This window comes from Ranitomeya imitator, chromosome 5, assembly GCF_032444005.1.
Source record: "Ranitomeya imitator isolate aRanImi1 chromosome 5, aRanImi1.pri, whole genome shotgun sequence".
Lineage (NCBI taxonomy): Eukaryota > Metazoa > Chordata > Amphibia > Anura > Dendrobatidae > Ranitomeya > Ranitomeya imitator.
In genome coordinates, this window is record NC_091286.1 from 500,162,683 (window position 1) to 500,179,989 (window position 17,307).

General features: G+C 41.8%; 1 protein-coding gene across 1 annotated transcript in view; it reads left to right on the top strand.

Moving 5' to 3' along the window:
* The first annotated feature begins 7,441 nt into the window (after nt 1-7,441).
* The window catches only part of LOC138638270 (ankyrin repeat domain-containing protein 65-like), a 55,368-nt gene continuing 45,502 nt past the window's right edge, over nt 7,442-17,307 (top strand). Inside the window, exon 1 of the mRNA XM_069727445.1 lies at nt 7,442-7,692. Coding sequence (XP_069583546.1) covers nt 7,442-7,692 — 251 coding nt within the window. The remainder of the gene's footprint in view (nt 7,693-17,307) is intronic.

The window sequence follows — 17,307 nt, forward strand, 5'->3', positions numbered from 1 at the left end:
ACAGAGTGGGATGGTCTAGGGTCTGCCCAAATAGAAGGGGTCGCTGAATATACAAGGGTGCTAGTATACAGGGGGTTTCTGACCAGGGATGTGTATAAAGAGTGGTTTTCACCTGGGGTCTGTATAAAAAGGCCTATGGTCAAAATTTTTACTTATAAGATCTGATGTGTGGACTATAATTATTTTAGGGCTGTTGAGGATGGGGTGTATTTATACTATTTGTGATTTAAATAATGTTGGTTAAGGGCATAGCCTATAAAAATGGAAGAAAAATATGTTTCCATCTTCTGAATGGAAACAGTGCTTGAACTGTTCAAAACAACAGACACTACTGATGCTTGGCAGTTCCCATTGACTTCTCATGGGTCTGTCAGAGTTCCTTTGTGATATCTGTTTGGGTCAGAAGAATAGCACTCCATGACGTGCTATTTCTGTCATCAAATCTGATTAATATGATTTTGGCACCTCTAATGGCAGTTTGAACACTCCCTTGTAAGTGATCACTTCCATCGGAGTACTCAGCTGAAATTTCTTGATGCGAGGATGGGTAGTTGGACTGAAAATGTTGAGAAACACTGGTCTACAGAAACATACCATGAGCAGCTGGCACAAAATAATATTGAAATAATACAAAAAAAAGAGTGGCCAACTACAGACACCAATAAGAATGCACTGGCAGATGATTACAGTGCCTTGCGAAAGTATCCCCCCCCCCCACTGGAACTTTTCAAACTTTTCCCACATATTATGCTTCAAACATAACAATACCAAATGTAAATTTTTGGTGAAGAATTAACAGCAATTGGAACACAATTGTCGTAAAGGCAACACAGCTCATCTCCCTGAACACACCATCCCTAATGTCAAACATGGTGGAAGCAGCATCATGGTTTGGGCCTGCTTTCCTTCAGCAGAAACAGGGAAGATGGTTAAAATTGATGAGAAGATGGATGGAGCCACATACAGGACCATTCTTGAAGAAAACCAGTTGGAGTCTGCAAAAGACCTGAGACTGGGACGGAGATTTGTCTTCCAACAAGACAATGATCCCAAACATAATGCAAAATCTACAATGAAATGTTTCACAAATAAATGTATCCAGTTGTTAGAATGGCCAAGTCAAAGTCCAGACCTCAATCCAATCAAGAATCTGTGGGAAGAGCTGAAAACTGCTGTTCACAAAGGATCTCCATCAAACCTCACTGAGCTCGAGCTGTTTGCAAAGAAAGAATGGGAAAGAATTTCAGACTCTCAATGTACAAAATTGATAGAGACACACCCAAGCGACTTGCAGCTGTAATCGCAGCAAAAGGTGACGCAATAAAGTGTTAAGTTAAAGGGGCCAGATAATATTGCACACCCCCCCACTTTTCAGTTTTTGAATTTCCACAAAGATTTAAAATAACCAATAATTTTCGTTCACGTTCAACTTCACAATTGTGTTCCACTTGTTGTTGATTCTTCACCAAAAATTTACATTTGGTATCTTTATGTTTGAAGCATGATATGTGGGAAAAGGTTGAAAAGTTCCAGGGGGCTGAATACTTTTGCAAAGGCATTGCATTTCTAAATTATTTTTTAGGCTTTCATCACACATTTGAATATTTTTCAGCTCCATACACTTTGCAAATTATATACATTTTTTCAAAGAGACTATATGGGGAAGTTATGCTACTGTGGGGGCTATATTGTCATTTTATGTGCCACATTTATTAATTCCTTAACAACCACCAGTGATCAGGAATAAGTGTATTGCAACACCCCAGAGTCCAAAAGTATCCAGGGTCTCAGCTACCAGGGGTAGCTGAAACCCTGAAGAACACGATCAGGGCTGGATTTTCCTGTCCCCAATCCTGTGATCACTGTTATTCAATGAATAACAGAAATCACATAAAAAGTGTGCCCACTATTAAAATAATTTCTCTCTCTCTTCTGACATGATATTTATGTCAGAGGAGAGAGAAATGATGAACCCAAGCCTCCCCACTACCTCCTTCAGCCCCGGGCCCTCCTAGACCATCCCCCTGCCCTCTGTGTCCTCCTTCTGAAAAAAATGGCATGATCACTGAGATACTTCCTCAACCATTTCCCCCCTGTTGGTAAGAACTAGGTCCAAGATTGCAGATCCTCTTGTGCTCTCTTCTACCTTTTGAAAGATAAACTTGTCAGCAAGAGAAGATAAGAATTTTCTGGACCCATTACTTTTGCTTCAGAGCGATGCCCAACAAATATCTGGATAGTTAAAATCTCCCATTATCACTATTTAATACTTTTTTGAGAAGAGACATCTGATCTAAAAAGAGTTCATCCATATCTTTAGCCTGTCCAGGTGGCTAATAGAAAACACCTAAAATAGTGTCCTTACTGTTCTTCTCTCCTTGTCTTTTTACCCAGTTTCTACAGAGCTACCAGTCTCTGAAGCTTGGATGTCTATGGAGATATATGTTTTCCATGCAATACAACAAATCCTCCCCTCTTGTTAATCCTGTTTCAAATAAATAAGTTGTAACCTTCAAGATTCGTATTCCAATCATATGTATCATCCTACCAAGTTTCAGTGATGCCTTTGACATCACAACTCTCTTTCTATGTTAGCAGCTCCAATTCTCCTTGTTTGATTCCCATGCGCTGTGCATTTGTGCATTTAATCGGCCATGTGGTGATCCCTGCATTCAGCTGTGCTCAGTTAGCCACTTCTCTCTCCTATAAAAGCTAGGCCTTCAGGACAGATCCTTACCTGAGATAGCACTTGCTAGATAGACCTGGAGAGTGAGGAGCAGATGTTTGGAGAGCTGGAGAAGTTTTTTGTGCGACTGTTGCTTGGTTTGTATGCTTGGAAATTCCTCATCCATACCTGCCTTATTTTCTTCTCTGGTCCTTCACACCCTAGTGAATACCTCTGTTATTTGTGAGAGTATATTTGTGAATGGAACTTTCTTTTACCCTTGTCTTTCTTCCCCTGTCTGTCGGGTTGGTGTACTGTGGTACATGGTAGCACCTCTCTTCCCCGGGTGGGGGAAGGGGACAGACACAGGGCTGCAGTTAGGAGACAGGGCAAGGGCGGCGGCCCCAGCATCCTCGCCATCTGAGGTATCCCGGGGAACAGGGCGAGTTAGGGCGCCCCTAATGCTAGGGCCAGGAAAGGTGCCCCTGGTCCCAGTTTACTCGCCAGTCCTATCGTGACAATTGCTAGTATCTATTTTAGTAAGGAGCTGTCCATAAAACTGAATAGCTTAGAAGCAAGAGTTGCTGCCTGGCGTACAAGAGCTGCTGGGTTTGAGAAACTGACAAGCTGAGGATCTGAAACATACACTGCAAGTGAGTTTACACTGCATTAAAAAGAAGCATTGTGGGCATGAGACTTCTATAAATCCCATAGACTTTGCTGGAACTGTAAGATGCCGCAATAATAAGCAGTGCCAAAAAAGCATCAAAAGCTCATCATGGAAATGTAGCCTTACAAATACAAAAAATAACATATTTTGTATCCCAACATATGTAATTTTTCAAACTAATAAATTCAAAATATATATCTTATATAGTAAATGTCAAAATGGAAAAAACAAAATGACAGGATCGATGTTTTCGGTTTCCCTTCTCATAAAAATCGAATTAAAAAAAGATCAAAAAGTTGTATAGCCCCCAAATGGTTCCAAAAACTATAGCTCTGATACAATCCTATCAACTGAAAAATAAAAATGTTATAAATACATTTGGTATCACCATAATGATTCATTTAGATATCAGTTATTTTGCCATATGAGAAAAATGTTTTTGATCAGTTTCATGAGATTGGTTTCAGAGTTTGTTCTGTGTTCAATTTTTCTTGGATGGGAAAAAAAGGTTTCTTAAATTTCTATTAAACAATTAGTGAAAAACAGACAGCACATGGATGACATCAGAGTGTTTAGTAGTACAAAAACAGTAACAATCCAGCATAATAATGATGTCCCAGGAAGGTATTAAAAAATCAACGTTTATTACAACATTTAAAATCTCCACAAAGGTTAGGAAAATTCAGACACAGAGGAAAACACAGAAAAAATTGAACAATTAAATAAGCCACATGGTTAGTATTACAATTAATGAAATCTCTAGTCCCATAAATGTTTTGGTTTTTAATTGAGCGGAAGGTAGTGTTTTTTGTGCATAATGACAGGATTTACATTTGTTGGCTCCACATTCATAAAAGCCAGAAAAATTAAGCTAGACATCAGTGGCCCATAGACTTGCATTGACGATTTTTATCTGACACTCGAATCAATATTGGACAAGCCTCCATACTTTAGACAAGTGAACTACCTTATAGACTCCATAGACAATCATAAGTATGAGTTATATCTGTGAAAACCAAGGATAGAATTCATACGTGAAAAAGTGACATCTGAATGAGGCCTTACTGTCTGAGGCTTCAGCACAAAAACTAAAAATCACCTCATGTGAACTTGTCAGTAGGTTTTTAGACCCCAAAGAAACGTCATCATCAATAAATAATGGTGCCTTCTTGATACAGTATGTAAGTCTGTGTGATCTTCTCTCCTGCCTGAGATCTCGTGCAGGCGCAGTTATTCCTAGGAGCGGTGCATACACAAATTGATATATTCTTGCTCTCCAACGTCAACAGGACATTACTGCGCTTGTGATACCCCCAGAATGACAGCCCCATGTGAGCAGGTCACAGAAAAGCAGGGGCGGATTATAATAGGGTCAATCTGGGCGGTAATTCACGGCCCAGTGGTGTGGGGGGGCCCTGGGCAACTGCTCAGATTGCCTGCCACCATCAGGGCATTACTGCCCTGACTGGCGTATGGGCCCGGTAGGCAGAGGGGGCCCGCATCGTGCCCCATCTCATCTGCTCACTGCACCGCTACCGGTGCTGCGGCAGTTAAACGCTATTGATGTGCGGGCACGCGCCCGCACATCAATAGTTAAAAGCCTACAGCCAATCGGAGGCTGGCAGCTGACATCAGTCGCAGAGCGCATGTCGCCGGCGTCTGATGTCATTGTCAGTCGCCGGCGAGTGCGCGCTTCAGCTGCGAGGAGAGAGCTTCGCCGCTGGAGCGCGGACAGGTGAGGAGAACTTTTTTTTTATTGCGAACGGCAATCCGGGGGGCCCGGGCCAGAATACTGGAGACAGTGGGGGCAATATGCTGGACACACTGGGGGCAATATGCTGGACACACTGGGGGCAATATGCTGGAGACACTGGGGGCAATATGCTGGAGACACTGGGGCAATATGCTGAACACACTGGGGGCAATATGCTGGACACACTGGGGGCAGGATCCTGGACACACTGGGGGCAGAATGCTGGACACACTGGGGGCAGAATGCTGGACACACTGGGGGCAATATGCTGGACATACTGGGGGTTGAATGCTAGACACACTGGGGGCAGCATGCTGGACACATTGGGGGCAGGGATGCTGGATATTGGGGGCAGAGATGCTGGACATTGGAGGCAGAGATGCTGGACACTGGGGGCAGAGATGCTGGAAACACTGGGGGCAGAATGCTGGACACATTGGGGGCAGAGATGCTGGACACTGGGGGCAGAGATGCAGGACACTGGGGCAGAGATGCTGGACACATTGGGGGCAGAGATGCTGGACACACTGGGGGCAGAGATGCTGGACTCACTGGGGGCAGAGATGCTGGACACTGAGGGCAGAGATGATGGACACACTGCGGGCAGTATGCTGGACACACTGGGGGCAGGATGCGGGACACATTGGGGCAGAGATGCTGGACACTGGGGGCAGAGATGCTGGACACTGGGGGCAGAGATGCTGGACACACTGGGGGCAGGACTGGAGACAGATGGGGCCGGTTTGGAGACATGGGCAGAATGTAGATATGGGGCATGATTGGAGGCACGGGGTAGAAAGAAAGACATGGGGCAGGATTGGAGACAGATCGTGCAGGATCATGGGGCAGGATGGATATGGTGGAGACTGATGGGGCAGGATGGGGAGATCATATGGGGCAGGATGGGGAGATCATATGGGGCAGGATGGGGAGATCATATGGGGCAGGATGGGGAGATCATATGTGGCAGGATGGATACTCACGAGGGCAGGATGGGAGAACATATGGCTGAAGCCAGGAATGAGATACACGGAGCCAGGATGGGGGATATTATTATTACTATAGGGGCTAATTGAGGTATAATTACTGCAGTGATGTATTTATTTTAAATGGGGGGCGGTCCTGTTACTGTGTAGCGTGACACTATGTCGCCTCTTTTTCTTCATGTGGTGTAATGTAGAAGTTGGGAAAAATTAAATAATGTGTTCTGCAATCGGAGCTCGAGATAACTGTGTTATTTCCTGCAGAGACAAGTCCTGGCTGGATGAAGTGTTGGCGGTCTGTGCTGGATGAAAGATGAAGGACTTCACCTAGAGACGTCACTGGTGAGTCAGTGTTACCTATACACTGACACTATACATTGTATACTATATACAGAGGTCCTGTGTATAATGTCACCGGTGATCACTGTATTACCTCTACACAGACACTGCATACCAAGTACAGATCTCCTGTGGATACTGGCACTTATGGTGATAGTATTGTGTGTTTTTTTCTTCCTAACTGAAGGGTAAATTGACTAGATCAATGGATGTTTGACATGTTATAGTTTCACACAGCAACTATTTTTCTGGAATAATCTGGTTCAGGTATAGATGACCCGGTCGCATGACTCCGTCGCATGACCCCGTCACATGAACAGGGGGCCCACAGTTTCTGAACAGCCCTGGCTACCCTTAATCCACCCCTGCAGAGAAGAATGACATATTAATCACTGGCAGGAGGTTGGCATGAGGAGGAGAAAGAGGCCGGAGCACTGTAAGCGCAGACTAAGCCACTGTGCTTGCGAGCTTATTTGCACAAGAATTTGCTGATGCATTACAAGACGGCAGTGAATCGGATATATAATACATAGGTATGGTAGTAATCATCATTACAGGTGCTTTACTGTGGTGATGTCACTTTGGGGTCTGGAAACCTGCTGACAGGTTCCCTTTAAGGAGATATGGTTGGGAACATGTATAGTAACTGTTTCGTGTAAAAGCACATACAATTAGTCTAAATGTGATCTAATTAAACATTGTTATTACTACACAGTATAAAAGTATAGCCAAAATGGCTTTTGGGTTAATCCGTCCATAAAAGATTACCTATTGTTTCAGTACAATACTGTAATGTTTCAATCCATCAAGTAACAAAGAAAGGAATGTTAGAATGACAGAAATTAAATCTCCTGACCTTGAGCACGGACTTACACGTTGAGTGTCAAAATGTGCTGCCCATGACAACAGCAAAGCAGGGATAGGCTCACCCTTAATCTGACAGCCTTGGAATGTGGGAAGGTAGTGTCAGCCCCGAATGCACAGACTGGACCTTATTGCTGCTGAGCTGCACTTCCAGAGCAATTATAGCAATGTCTGAGCAAATGGAAATTGCATGGAAACTGCTCGATCTTCATGACTCCATCTCACTTTCCAAATCTGAGAGACAAGTCAGAAGAGCAGGAGGGCTGAAGCCATGGCAGCTGGAGAGATGTCCACACCTAAGCTCATCGGTGACTCACTCTCTGGAAAACAAAAAGACCTTACTGTACCAGGCTGCCTGGAAAGGGGATACAGATCACGTGAATACTTTACTCAACTTTGGGATATCTGTAAACTGCCAGTAAGTTCATTCAATATGTATAAAATCTAAACAGGTGTGAATCATATAGAAGGTCAAGATGGTCCAGCTAAATGCAATACATTGATTACGATAACTCATATTTCAGCAGCACTTCTAGCTCTGAGTGACAACTTTTTCTCGTGGTAATGCTAGCGTTAGCAAAAGGTTCTCAGCAATGTGTGATAAAAATGAAAAACTTAAGTAATTTACTATGTTTCCCCATAACCAAAAATCATGCTCAAGAACTCATTTACACATCTGTATTTCTCATACATGTTCTATCAGCACTTTTCACGGATAGTCTATGGGTCTATGGTGCCGCTCACAGGTATGTCATGAATTTAACTCAATTAGTCAAATCAGTGGTTCCAAGATCATTGGACAGCATATTGTGATGTTATGGTGTTTCATCCCATTGTTGTCCGCTTTTTACTGTTTAATGGTAGTAAAAACTTTAAAAAAAATGTTTACATTCAAGGAGACCAGATGTCACACTGATGATAAAAACAGACACATGGACCAAAAATTGTTGAAAATTGGATATATAACTTTTGAGCTTGTCAGATAGCCCGCACATCTCATATACTTTATGGCCACTATTACCTGAAAATGCAGATTCAGACACTTTTTTTTTTAGTTAGAGGAGCCATTCATATCTCACCTTTTGACCACGTTCACTCGTTCAGTATTTGGTCAGGATTTTACATCAGTATTTGTAAGCCAAAACCATGAGTGGGTGATAAATACAGAAGTGGTACATATGTTTCTGTTATACTTTTCCTCTAATTGTTCCACTCCTGGTTTTGGCTTACAAATACTGATGTAAAATACTGACCAAATACTGATAGTGTGAACATGGCCTTAGTTCTTGTCTATTTCTTGGCTGAGTAGATGTCAAATACTTTAAAAATAAAGTGTCGTTTTGGCATTACCTTTGGCTGGGAAACACTTCACTGTAAAAAATCAAAGCTCGGTCATTTGTACTTTTTTCACGATATACAGTTTACACTTGTACATTCAACTAAATGTATATAGTTATTACTTCTATAAATGGCAAATGCATTAAGTAAGTGATATCGTGACAGGTAATCTATAAAACATGCAGTAAAATGTTCCATCGACCCGTCGTTGACCCAGCCCTAACATTTCCCTCACGTGGATCACATCAGGTAAAGATCAGAATAAAAATAGTCCAAATGTGCTTTGACATTGTCCAATTTAATAAAGCTTATTAAAGCATGCCATTAAGTTCTAGTGATGTAATACACATAATATGTGGCTCAACTTGCTAAATACCCAGCTGAATAGTGGTCACAGACCGATGCTTTTAGTGTTGCCGTTACTTGCCTCTTTACAGGCGTGAAAACAGCATTGAATAATGTCTCCAGGTAGATATATATATATATATTTATGAATGGAGATTTCATCAGGATAAACAAACACCAAAGTAACTATTATAATACATGGAGGCTCATTGTATCTCCTGCCTTCTTATAACTTAGTAAACAGTGATCTGTTTGGATTAATATTATACACTCTAATCACTGCTACAGAAACTACATTGCCGTTACTTTGTATAGAAAATGCACATACAATGGAACACGAAGGGCGAGGTTACAAAGCAAACATGATTTTAAAGGTTATATGGTTATTGAGAATTTACTGGTGCAATAAAATTATGTTTATTTAACATTGCACACAGAAATCCAGCTTATACAGTGGGGCAAAAAAGTATTTAGTCAGTCAGCAATAGTGCAAGTTCCACCACTTAAAAAGATGAGAGGCGTCTGTAATTTACATCATAGGTAGACCTCAACTATGGGAGACAAACTGAGAAAAAAAAAATCCAAAAAATCACATTGTCTGTTTTTTTAACATTTTATTTGCATATTATGGTGGAAAATAAGTATTTGGTCAGAAACAAAATTTCATCTCAATACTTTGTAATATATCCTTTGTTGGCAATGACAGAGGTCAAACGTTTTCTGTAAGTCTTCACAAGGTTGCCACACACTGTTGTTGGTATGTTGGCCCATTCCTCCATGCAGATCTCCTCTAGAGCAGTGATGTTTTTGGCTTTTCGCTTGGCAACACGGACTTTCAACTCCCTCCTAAGGTTTTCTATAGGGTTGAGATCTGGAGACTGGCTAGGCCACTCCAGGACTTTGAAATGCTTCTTACGAAGCCACTCCTTCGTTGCCCTGGCGGTGTGCTTTGGATCATTGTCATGTTGAAAGACCCAGCCACGTTTCATCTTCAATGCCCTTGCTGATGGAAGGAGGTTTGCACTCAAAATCTCACGATACATGGCCCCATTCATTCTTTCATGTACCCGGATCAGTCGTCCTGGCCCCTTTGCAGAGAAACAGCCCCAAAGCATGATGTTTCCACCACCATGCTTTACAGTAGGTATGGTGTTTGATGGATGCAACTCAGTATTCTTTTTCCTCCAAACACGACAAGTTGTGTTTCTACCAAACAGTTCCAGTTTGGTTTCATCAGACCATAGGACATTCTCCCAAAACTCCTCTGGATCATCCAAATGCTCTCTAGCAAACTTCAGACGGGCCCGGACATGTACTGGCTTAAGCAGTGGGACACGTCTGGCACTGCAGGATCTGAGTCCATGGTGGCGTAGTGTGTTACTTATGGTAGGCCTTGTTACATTGGTCCCAGCTCTCTGCAGTTCATTCACTAGGTCCCCCCGCGTGGTTCTGGGATTTTTGCTCACCGTTCTTGTGATCATTCTGACCCCACGGGGTGGGATTTTGCGTGGAGCCCCAGATCGAGGGAGATTATCAGTGGTCTTGTATGTCTTCCATTTTCTAATTATTGCTCCCACTGTTGATTTCTTCACTCCAAGCTGGTTGGCTATTGCAGATTCAGTCTTCCCAGCCTGGTGCAGGGCTACAATTTTGTTTCTGGTGTCCTTTGACAGCTCTTTGGTCTTCACCATAGTGGAGTTTGGAGTCAGACTGTTTGAGGGTGTGCACAGGTGTCTTTTTATACTGATAACAAGTTTAAACAGGTGCCATTACTACAGGTAATGAGTGGAGGAAAGAGGAGACTCTTAAAGAAGAAGTTACAGGTCTGTGAGAGCCAGAAATCTTGATTGTTTGTTTCTGACCAAATACTTATTTTCCACCATAAAATGCAAAAAAATGATAAAAAAACAGACAATGTGATTTTCTGGATTTTTTTTCCTCAGTTTGTCTCCCATAGTTGAGGTCTACCTATGATGTAAATTACAGACGCCTCTCATCTTTTTAAGTGGTGGAACTTGCACTATTGCTGACTGACTAAATACCTTTTTGCCCCACTGTATAATGCTACCTGTGAAAACACAAAAATAAGAAGAATGACAGGTCAGAGGTAATTGTGTGATAATGCAGTGCTCTCTTCATCTCACAGTAGTAAATCTAGGAAATGGAGATGTGGGGGGTTGTTTAACAGGGTTCTCATACATGCTAAGGGGGTTACATGGCTGCTTGTATCTTGGATAGCACATGGTAGTCACCTCTGAAATTATTTAAAGGGGTTGTCTGGTACTTCAATAGTGATGGTTTATCCTTAGGATAGGTCATCAATAGCAGATCAGGGGGTGAGATACCAGGCACCCCTGACGATCGGCTGTTTTCATTGCTGGACAGATGTAATCAGTTGCGCAACTAAACAGTGCAGCTCCATCAACTGCATATTAGCTGTGGCCGGGTAATGCACATTCACCCCTATTCAGATGAATATAGGGAGATCTGCAGTACCCCGCTACAGCCACTGTGTACATACGGACCTGTATTGATCCACTCCACAACTGATAACATCCGGCTACCGCAGCCACTGGGAACCATAGATGATAGGACCTCAATATTAAAGTACCGAACAACCCCTTCAAATGACTAACCCTAAGTAACAGGAAAGATATATATCTTGGTACCGTGTTAGCCAGTAGATAGAAAAATATTTAGAATTGAGAGTCCTTAGTGGTTAATACCTTTTTAAGGCTAACTGAAAAGATGGTAACAAATTGCAAGCTTTCGAGAATACTCAGGTCTTTTCATCAGACAAAGACTAAAAGAAATTCTGAAGAATCACATATTTATGCACAATATAGCACAGAAAAAAAGAAAGGGAAAACCATGGATAATTCAGGTGATGTGAAGCAGAATTACCATGAGTGATAAACAGTAATGTCCATAAATATTGGGCCAGTTCTTAGATAATGATTGTTTTATTGTCCTGTGATTAGGGTCTCTGTTGTGATGACCCCTCATAGTCTGAGGGGCAAGTTCCTTAGTTGATGTAAAAAGACATAAATCCGTGCGACACATTCATTCCTGCATTAAGACTGTCAAAGGTCGTCATCAGTTTATATTCTGAGACTCTTCTGTCTCTCTGAGATTTGAAGCTACCTTTTAACACAAGTAATTTCATGTCCAGAATGTTATGATTTGGGAGACAAAAATGTATTGCCACAGGTAAATCCATTCTTTTTTCTCTTATTGTGTGGCGGTGAGAATTCATTCTTGTTCTAAGCTTTTGCCCTGTCTCCCCCACATACAGACCCCCAGTTGGACATTTAGTACAAATTATTAGGTACACCACATTAGAAGTGACGCAGCTGAAGGTACCTGGTATCTTGTAGTCCTGATGTGAATTGGGGATCTTTATCTTGTCTGTGGTCATTATAAATGGACAGGTTTTACATTTTTTGTGATTGCAAGGAAAGGTACCTGCAGCTGTGGGAGAGGACAGGGAGCTCTTGACAATGATGCTTCTTAGATTTGGGGGCTGCCTAAAACACAGTATTGGGGGGTCTGGAAAAATGGATTGTAAGCGGGCATCTTTTCGTAGTAAAGGTTGTACTTTCCATGCAGCTCACCTTAGCAGCTCCAGATTTGGATTGAAGGTAAATACTAGAAGTACCCGGTTATTTTCTTCTTTAGGTTTGTAATGTAGCAGGTGGTTCCTTGATATTCTGGTGGCTCTTGTAATCTGGTTTTCAATTGTTCTTGGATGGTAGCCCTGATTCAAAAAGGTCTTTCTCAGGCGACCATGGTGTTCATCCCTATCCTTTGGGTTGGAACATATACGATTGTATCTGATGGCTTGGCTGTAGACAATGGAGTTTTTTATGTGTTTTGGATGGAAACTGTCCCATTTAAGGTATGTTGGACGGTCGATTGGCTTCTGATACAGGGATGTCTCTATTTTATTGTTCTGCAGCTTAATGATGGTGTCCAAAAAGTTAATTTCAGTACAGGAGTAGTTGAGTGTCAAGTTGATGGTAGGATGAAATTGATTAAACTGTTCATGGAACGTCAATTTTAGATAATTAAATAAAAATACAACTTGGAGAAGTTAAGGTTGGGAAAAAATCTATAAATTTCTTATATCCACACAATATACCATTATGGTCTCATAGATGTGGGTCCCACCTCAAGGACTCATGCACATGTTGATCCACAGGCCATTTTCACAGAAAATAAAGAGATTTGAATGGAAAAGTGAATGGAGACAACACCACACATGTGACCAGGCCTCCACTGATCCTCAACATGGTTGCCAACCATCCAGAAATTCCTGTACAGCCAATAAAAAAGTGGAGTTTTTCCCAGACTATTAAAAAAATGAGTTGTATCTATGATTTTTTGGAAGCTGGAGAGACTTGTATAGATTATTTTGATTTTAGTTATCTTTTCACAATTCACAGTGAATGCAGATAATATTTTCATATGAGACTTATGGGCTGTAGCTATATATTGCTTAAAATTGTAACGGTTTGTTATGGTTTTCTATTGTGTCCATAAAAAAGTTGTCTGTCCTTGATTTTTTGAGAAGCAGTCCTGGAAAAAATAAAGTTTGCAGCCCCATTCACCAACCTACTTCATGCGGCAGCCATCTCCTCAGTCATAATAGCGATCTGGGAACCCGAATTCGGAACATAAGGTGTCTACCAACGGAATCCACACCTATTTTACCAGAAATGTTAGAAAACGGTTATTTATAATTCAATTTTATTCTATTTGTGTGGTAACTCAAGATTTGATGTAAGATTTAATCTTGACATCCTTTCAATAGAATGTAGATACTAACACAATCCCAGATATGAATTTCAGACTACTGACTCCTTTTAGGGACCATATGGATAAAAGGAAAAAAAAGGGTTTGGTACCATGTTAGCCAGATGAAAAAAGAATGCTCTCAGTGGGAAAAACAAGAAAATCTTGTGGTTATGATACCTTTAATGGCTAACAAAAATAAAATAAATGATGTTACAAAGCAAACGTTTTGAGACTTCTCAGGTCTCTGCCTCAGCTACGATAAAACAAAATTTCTGAAGAAACACAAATATATGGAAGGGACCTAAGAAGTCTCAAAAGCTTGCTTTCTGACATCACTTATTTTATTTTTGTTAGCCATTAAACAGTACCATACATACAAGATTATCTTGTTCTTCCCACTGAGAGAATTCATATGGATAAAGTAGTGGTATGAGATGATCATGCATCCTGTAACTTGACTGTCTGATATAGAGACACAGCTAATGACCTCATCCATGACCGATTATATATATATATAGAGCGAGAGAGAGAGAGTTCCTCCACCTACAGTGTGCCCCCAACCTATAGTATGCAGAACCACAATTCAGGGTCAGCTTATATGGCATTCTCAGTTTAGCCATATTCTTGAAAAATACAGAATCAGCAAGCCAGTACTTGAAAGTAAATGACGCATTTTTCTTCATTATTTCCTTATATCCATCACCTGCACATAGAATAAAGCATATACTGCATCAGACATCATGCACCCCAGCACAATACACGTGGAAACCCTGGGGCCGAGAGTTAATTATAGAGGAGAACACAAAAGATATATCCTCATAATTACAGTAGAGGACACAATGCAATTCGATCACTCTGAGGAGAACCGGAAGATCGCAAGCAAAGCAGCATCACATAGCTCTTCTCCAGCTATATCACAATAGATCATTCAATTCTAAACACATAGATCTCCCCGAGAGACAAACATAAGAGTCAGCACGGAATAGTTCACTAGGCAACCAAAGTATTCAGTTTTATTTTGCGGAATCCGTTGCCAGGGTATATTGAAGAAGCAGGTTTAAGTTATTAAACTGATACATAAGTAAAATCACAAAAATTATAATTTTATAATTATTTATGGAAAAGTTGTAGCTGTAAGAAATGAATGAGCCATACAGGTCTGTGACATTGGAGTAATACAGGAAAACATTGACATTTCACCTATGATCCCTTTTGTTTCCATTGAGCCGTGCCTGGAAAGTTTGGAATAGTCATAAATGACATTAGAGGCACAAAGAGAAACTTGTTTTATTTTTTTGTAATTCTCCATGGTAAGTGCAGCTGCTATTTGTATTCATTAAACTCAGGTTATGGTTCTTTGGCTGCAGAGTTTCCATTTTCCATATTCATTGTTACATAGAAAAAGACAAGCCAGAGTTACAATCCTATTATTGATAATATATAGAAAATGTTGGCGTATTTGTAAGTCGTGTACCGGGGCAATGTCACGAATGAGAAAACCTACTCCTATACAGCTCACTCACCATAATTATTTTACTTAGTTATGTGGATGACTCAACAAGTTTTATAGTGCCATGCAGATCTGCAATTATAATGGCAGCATGCTGCGAGTGGCTCCGATATTCCGATCACGTGCACCCATACAAGTCTATGGCACTCTGGCAGAGTTTGATCTGAGTGTCATTAGCATAATCGGCCCGATTCTCTCACATAAGATAATCTATGCCAGTGTTAGTGTATCCTAAAAGCTATAGGATAGAGGGCGATCGAACTATGGTACCCTGTGCAAATATTGGGGCTGTTGCTTGCTGCAAATATTTGCACAAGGTACCGTGGTTGGATAGCCTTCTGATATACTTACCTTTATTCCATTTCCCTTTGATATTCTTTCACTGTTACTATTTCTACTATTCATGGTGCTGCAGGATCGGTGTGCCACCATTGTCTACAGTGACTATGATCACACGTGCTTTTCTGTAGACAGACATCACATTGCTGGTTTCATTTGTATTCACTGGCTTATCGTGCTACCTTAATCTGCTATAACAGTGCGTATTTGCAGCATTCTGATACCATGTGCCATCACCATCAACTGTTTTAACATGTATGTTTTGTGCCAGTATTTGTTATTTTGTACAATAAACTTTTGTTCATTTTAAAAGTTATATTTTGGATTTTTTATTTGCTAAAAATGCCTAGCAGAAGAGTTGGCAGATGTTTTTTTATTGTATCAGAGTAATTCATAAAAGGTACAGCTGTCAAAAAGGCTAATTTCAATATACCGTATATACTCGAGTATAAGCTGAGATTTTCAGCCCATTTTTTTGGGCTGAAAGTCCCCCTCTCGGCTTATACTCGAGTCATATACCCGGGTGTCAGCAGGGGAGGGAGAGCGGGGGCCGTGTAATCATACTTACCTGCTGCGGCGCGGTCCCTGCAGTCCCTGGCTTCTCCGGCGCTGCAGATTCTTCCTGTACTGAGCGGTCACATGGCACCGCTCATTACAGAAATGAATAGGCGGCTCCACCCCCATAGGGGAGGAGCCGCATATTCATTGCTGTAAATGATCGGTGCCATGTGACCGCTCAATTACAGGAAGAAGCTGCAGCGCCGGAGAAGCCAGGGACTGCAGGGACCGCGCCGCAGCAGGTAAGGGGAGCGCAGCGCTATAATTACCTGCTCCTCGCTCCGGTACGGCTCCGTCTGCAGCGTCCTCTAGCAGTGACGCTCAGGTTAGAGGGCGCTGTGACGTAGTCAGTGCGCGCCCTCTGCTGAGCGTCAGTGCTGGAGACGGAGCCGCACGAGGAGCAGGTAATTATTGAAAGCGCCGGCGTCCTGAGAAGAGAGGTGAGTATGTGATTTTTTTTTTTTTATGGCAGCACCAGCAGCATTCTAAGGAGCACCTATGGGGCCATAATCAAAGGTGCAGAGCATATATGGGGCACAGCATTCTAAGGAGCACCTATGGGGCCATAAAGGTGCAGAGCATATATGGGGCACAGCATTCTAAGGAGCACCTATGGGGCCATAATCAAAGGTGCAGAGCATATATGGGGCACAGCATTATAAGGAGCACCTATGGGGCCATAATCAAAGGTGCAGAGCATATATGGGGCACAGCATTATAAGGAGCACCTATGGGGCCATAATCAAAGGTGCAGAGCATATATGGCACAGCATTCTAAGGAGCACCTATGGGGCCATAATCAAAGGTGCAGAGCATATATGGGGCACAGCATTCTAAGGAGCATTTATGGGGCCATAATCAAAGGTGCAGAGCATATATGGCACAACATTATAAGGAGCATTTATGGGGCCATAATCAAAGGTGCAAGCATTATATATGGCACAGCATTATAAGGAGCATCTATGGGGCCATAATCAACGGTGCAGAGCATTATATATGGCACAGCATTATAAGGAGCATCTATGGGGCCATAATCAACGGTGCAGAGCATTATATATGGCACAGCATTATAAGGAGAATCTATGGGGCCATAATGAACGGTGCAGAGCATTCTATATAGCACAGTTGTATATGGAGCATCTATGG